Source organism: Marmota flaviventris, chromosome 1 (assembly GCF_047511675.1).
Source record: "Marmota flaviventris isolate mMarFla1 chromosome 1, mMarFla1.hap1, whole genome shotgun sequence".
In the NCBI taxonomy this organism is placed as follows: domain Eukaryota; kingdom Metazoa; phylum Chordata; class Mammalia; order Rodentia; family Sciuridae; genus Marmota; species Marmota flaviventris.
This window is the reverse complement of record NC_092498.1, coordinates 136067409-136073493: the sequence shown is the minus strand read 5'-3', so window position 1 is coordinate 136073493 and position 6085 is coordinate 136067409. Positions and strand designations below refer to the sequence as shown.

Below are 6085 nucleotides of genomic sequence, written 5' to 3'. Positions count from 1 at the left end.
ATTCCCTCTCCAGGTCCTGGACAGTGAGACTGTGGGTGCACTTGGGACACAGGAATCTCACCAGTGCTGCTGCCAGTTCTACCACAGAGCGGCTCCACTATGATTTACGTGACTCAGACCCTCCTCTAATGCAGGAGGCCAAGTCAGAGGCCATCACCATTCCCAGCCTGGAACCCCTGATCTGGGGCCAGTGGCTAGTCCCCCAGCCTATCTGAGACCATGCATCTTTGGACAAAGGATGGTGGCTGCTGACTGGTTGGGCAAATTCCGGGATCTAGTGTGGGTCAGGACCCTGCCTCTCGGCTGGTCTGCACTCAACCGTCACGGCCACATTGCAGCCCTTCCATTAGCACTTAAGGGCTTCCAGGTTCTAGAAAGCACAGCCAGCCTTGCCAGCACATGATCCCCAGAAGCATGCTCCAGAGGGAAGGCTGAGGGGTGACCAGTGCAAAATCACTAAATCTATTGGACGAAAGGACAGTGTGGTTCAGTGGAGAGTGTAAAACAGGGCTGCTCAGATTCTGGGCCTCCCCCAGGTCCCTGCCCCTGGGCACAGGGCTTACATGCCCAGGCAGGCTGTGTGGGAGGACAAGAAACTGTGTGAAAGCGCTCTACCAATGAATCCCCACAGGACACGGTCATGTGGATGGAGTGTTCCTTTTCCTAATGGCTTAGCCACAGAAATTCCTCCCACCTGTGGTACAGCATCTTGATTGTGAGTCAGGAAGCTCAGAACACTTTTTGTACCAGGGGTTGAACCCAGGGACAGTTAACCACTGAGCCATATCCCCTGCCCTTTAGACAGGGTCCCACTAAGTTGCTTAGGGCCTACCTTGCTAATTGCTAAGGCTGGCTTTGAACTTGCACTCCTGCCTCAGCCTTCCAGCACAGACAGACACTGAGATTAAAGGTGTGTGCCACCTCGCCCGGGCAGAATGCTTTCTAAAAGCCAAGGACAAAAAGCTGACATGGGCTGGGGTTGTGGCTCAGTGGTAGAGCACTTGCCTGGCACACGTGGGGCACTGGGTTCGATTCTCAGCACCACATAGAAATAAGGGTATAGGGTCCACCTACAACTAAAACAATACATAAAAGTGACAGCTAATTTAGTGATCCAAGGAAACGATCTGACGTTAAGTCCTCGATGATCAAATCTTGAACTGAGACCACCTCAAGTGTCCTGCACTAAAAATCAGAAGCCTACCTACCATATGAGATCAGTGGCTGTCCCTCCTAGACCCAAAAAGGGCCAAAGGAGGGAGGAGAGCATCCACAATCCCACTGTGAAGTCACGTCCTCATTGGGGAGGGGTTACAGATTTGACTAAGCTTTCTATCAGCCACTGGGGGAAAAAACTACCAAATTCTTTTCTTCAAAGGCAAACTGATTTCTCAAAAGCTTTCCCCTTCCTAATAGCTTAGCTATAGAAATTCCTCCCACCTGTGGCACAGGATGGTGGGCCCATGAGGACATGGGTACACAGCTCAACCAGGGGCAGTATGCACAGATACACAGCTCAGGGCTGAGGGTGTGGCTCAATAATAAAGCACTTGCCTAGCCTGCACCAGACTGGCGCACCCTCAGAGCCAGGGGTGAGGGGAGTACAGCTTAGCCAGGGGTGGTGACATACAAAGGAACAGGCACACAGCTCAACCAAGCGTGGTGGGCAAGTGAGGGCATGGCATGCAACTCAGCCAGGGGCAGTGAGCACAGGTACACAGCTCAGGCAAGGAAGGAGGGCACTCAAAGATGCACACATAGCTCTGCAAAGGAGTCAAGGAAGCAAGGTCTCTCCTTCCTACCTCAAGGGAAACCACCTCATCCAGCCCTGGTGTGGATGGACCTTCATGTCCCCTTGAAACACCTGCTCGTCAGCACTCAAAGCAAAATGTCAGGGCCACTGAGATCCTACCATTTGACAATCAGAAATGTTTGAAGTAGTCTCCACCACTTGCCATGTGGGCAGAAGCCAGAGGAAGCCCAAACCCCAAGGTCATCCCCAGCAGCCCGCCCTAGCACTGCGGCTGCGATCCTGAAGATACATTTCTTACAGCAGGAACGAGCTTCTTCCCACCCATTATTGCTGTTAGTGCTGGGAACCCCCGATAGAAGAGCCTTCAGCCTCCCATGACTTTGTTTTCAACTCTAAGAACAGCGGCACAGCTGGCATCCCTGCTGGACTCCGGTCACCGATGCTCCAGAATCCAACACTTCACAGGCATTCCCAGGCGAGGAAGTGATAGAACTATCATTCATCATTCTCAATTTATTAAAAAGGGTCCTACATTTTTACAACCAGTAACAGACGAGGCCCCAGACAGCAATGGCAAAGCCAGCCTGGCAGCCCCCTCACAACACCCACACAGAGTTCATGTCTGGCTGGAGCCCACAGCCAAGCTGTGGCCACTCCCAGTGAGGCCAGCAGCAGAGGTATTCAGGGGAGGACGATGGCAGCACTCACCCAAGATTCACAGAACATGGCGAGCCCTCCTGATTGGCATGGCAGTGAATCATCCTACACAGCTCTCTCTCTTTACTGGACAGTTATAATACAGTAGAGTTCAAGTCCAAGAGGAGAGTATGGTAACTGAGGACAAAGGCTGGTGGCCCTGCCTATGGCCCACTGCAACAGGTCAGGCCCTGGCTGCCTAACATAGGTGACAGGGTAAGGGTGGGGCTCTAAGTTCCAATGAGCACACAGGTCTCTGTGAGATGCTATCCCTCCCCAGCTGGGCCCTGGGAATTCTGCAAATGTGGCACCTGTAGACAAGATCCCAGAGAGCAAGGAAGAGATGGTGTATGATGCATATCCCATGGGAGTGGGCTTTCTCCAAATCCCTCCAGTGCCCTTGCCCAGCACCTGCAGCACCACCAGGCCCTGGGCCCACCTGCCTTGAGGCCCAGCTGCCTGCCAGCCAGAAGCAGAGAATACTGGCTGAGAATATCCTGGTTGACAGTGGCCAGACTTTCTTCCCACCTGTCACAAACAAGCCCTTACAGGAATACAGGGCTGCTGGGGCCTGGCCTGGCCCATGGGCCCACAGGGCAGCCATGGCCGGCACCTTGCAGGTGTCTGAGTCCTGGCACCAGGTGAAGCTAAGGCACAGCACGGACACCTGTAGGTGTGACCGTGTACTGTTTTCAGGAAAAGAAATTGCATTTACTTCATTTGCATTTTGATCTATTCAAAACAATATTTGCATTTTAAAAGTTTCCCTGAATATCTTGTTTCAAAAAAGTTCTTTCCCAATATAAAACAGGTAAATTACACATATAGTAAAAATACCAGGGGAGTATTTCTTCACAGAAACCTTCAGGGGCTAGCTCGGGGCAAAAGCGAAGAGCTGGGAACAGCGTGTTGTGCAAAGTCCAGCTCACGCACTCACACCCGGGGCCACTCCACCCCGGGCCTTGGAACAGGAGTGAGCCAAGTACAAGCACTGCCCATGGCTCTGAAGCATGAGAAGCAGCCAGGTTTGTGGGGGAGAAGGGGTGACGGTGATGACAGCCCCAGACAGACTCAGCGGACAGCGCAGCTGTGCCTTGTGGCCAGCCATGGGCATGACCGCTGGGCTGGCTGACGCAGACCTGTCTTTTTCCAGGGCCACAGCAGCTAGTGGAGCGAGACACAGCACTGTCTTCTGAAAATAACAGACATAATTAGCCATGCTTATTAAATAGGGCTGCAACATCAGGACCAAGACTTGAAATGGGAGTTGAAGAGAGGCTTTTTCCTTCCCAAATGCACAAGTTCATCAACACTACGGTACTTGAACACCACACCCAGGACGCACAGGCAAGTTGCACAGGCCTGCCGGGCCACGCCCTCGAGTACACACTGCCTGGGTGCACAAAACCTGGGCCTCTACTCCTAAACCACTGGCCTACAGTTCTAAAGCCAGATGGGACACTGGCCCAGGGTTCCCAAGCCCTTGGCCCAACAGTCAGAGCTCAGAGCCTCTGTGTGCAGAACCTGGCAAGGCAGGCAGAGGGCGTCTCCCAGAAGGACAGCTCTAGTGCTCACTGCAGGATGAAGCCTGGCTGGTGAGGAGGCAGCCGGGGCGGGGGTCTCTGGGGGAGAGCTGGAGGGTACGGAGACACGAACTGCGCAGAGAATCCTTGCTGAGGAGGAAGGCCCACCCGAGGGGGCAGGGGTGGGCACTGTAATCCTGGGTACGGAATGGCCTGTCCTGAGCCCATGGCAGCAGTAAATGGGGTGGCTAAACGTCCAGCAGGCACCAGGGGCGGGGGCGGGGGGATGCGCCGAGGCACAACAGAGGGGGGCCCACTGGCCTCCAGGACTGGGTAGGGCAGAGAGGCAGCAGGCACAGGCTCAGGAATCCTGGGCGGCAGTGGGGCCGCGACCTGTGGGAGTCTCTGGCCCTTTAGCACCAGCTCCTGCAGCTTCTCAACCTTCACTCGTCGCATGTGGGCCAATTTCCGCTTGCTCTGGTAGACATCAATGAAGGCATCTAGAGGAAGCTCTCCATCCAGAAACTTCTCTGCCATGTTCTGAAAGAGGCAGAAGAAACTTGGTTACAGGGCAGGCAGGCTGTTAGGAAGAGAGCCCCCTTCGCAGCTCAGGGCTCAGGGAGTACTTCAGTCTCTCCCCTTGGTAATGACTTGAGGTGCCCGTGTGCTGCCACTTGGTCAGCAATGCAGGCTCAGGAGGTGCGCCTTGGTAAGAGCCACTGGGAGGCAAGCTGGTGGTCCTGCCTTGGGCCCCACTTCCCCAAACCACAAGCCCAAACAGGCAGTAGGCCAGGCAGCACCCAACCTTACAATAAAGGGGCAGCACTCCAAGTTGCTGGGTTGCCTGGCACAGAGGGGGCACCACTGCCCTAGTTCAGCTTTTTCTAGCTAAGTCAGCTGAAACCCAAGTCCTCCTGGCTTTCCCCTTGGCTGCACCCTGACAGACCTGCTTGTGTCCATCAGGGTCTCCCCAAAGCCTACTGGTTCATCAGACCAGCACAGACTGACCTGGCCACACACTGCCTGCCCCGACTTGCATGACATTCAGCCCCGATGTTTCCCCATCCCCTGGTATTCACTTGGACATATCCAAAAGGCTGTGTAGCCACCAGCTGACCCACAGCACAGCAGATGGTAGCTGGGTTGCTGGCACCCGTGACATCAGTGCTGGTTCAGTGTGACTGTACACCCTTGCTTGGACCTGTACTTTACTGCCCTGGGGCTCCCCAGGCCCCTCTCTCTGGCACCTGCCTGGACAATGACACCTACTTGTACTACCTCCTCCTGCCCACAGAGGGAGGGCTCACTGTCCTGGAGAAAGCAGACCTGCTGACCTGGGCCTCCGCTAAAGCGCTTGGCCTTACCTCGGTGTCTTCCTCAATCTTGGCCCCTTCTGCTTGAAGAAGCGCTAACAGGGTCTCCAAGGAAGCACTGTTAGACTGTTTATCTGGAAGAAGTAAGAGACATGACAATAAAGGGCATCTCCACCCAGACACCATCCCACTTCCCTGTCAAAAATCTTCACTAGAAGGCAATGGAAGATCTCACCCCTGAGAGCTGACTCCCCAGGAAGCCGAGGCAAAGGCCTAAATCCACCAGAAGAACAGCAGCACAAAACAAGTATCAAGGTGGCCAGCATTATCACACAACAGGACTCCCAATATCACCATCTGTCCCACAGAGTGGGCTGTTTTTGAACATACAATAGAAATACCGTAATCACGTGGCCTTACATTTCCAATTATTAAGTGATAACTGACCAAGCGCACACACACCTGAAGTGTGTGACTCAAATCCTAACGTATGTACAAACCCGACAGACATTTCCTAAGGGATCCCCATGCCCATGCCCAGCCATGTTCTGGACACTGACCTCCACCCCCACAGGCAAGCTCTGCACTGTGTTGGCTTCTCTCACTCAACACTGCATCTGAGATCAAGGTCTTGCACACATCGCTGATCCCGTTCCCTTCAATGATGTGTGGCAGTCCACTGCGTCAACATCACAGTTTACCTATCATTCTGTAGATGGACCTTTAGATTGTTTCCAAATTTAGCTATTATCAATAAAACCACATGCCCCCCCCCTTTTAAACTTATCTTCTGAAAGACA

At 53.7% G+C, this 6085-nt stretch overlaps 1 protein-coding gene across 1 annotated transcript in view; it reads right to left on the bottom strand.

Moving 5' to 3' along the window:
- Positions 1–2251: 2251 nt before the first annotated feature.
- The window catches only part of Vps37b (VPS37B subunit of ESCRT-I), a 30555-nt gene continuing 26721 nt past the window's right edge, over positions 2252–6085 (bottom strand). The window contains exons 3-4 of the mRNA XM_027921346.2: positions 5337–5419; positions 2252–4512 (exon numbers count right to left, since the gene is read on the bottom strand). Coding sequence (XP_027777147.1) covers positions 4021–4512; positions 5337–5419 — 575 coding nt within the window. The 3' untranslated portion in view covers positions 2252–4020. The remainder of the gene's footprint in view (positions 4513–5336; positions 5420–6085) is intronic.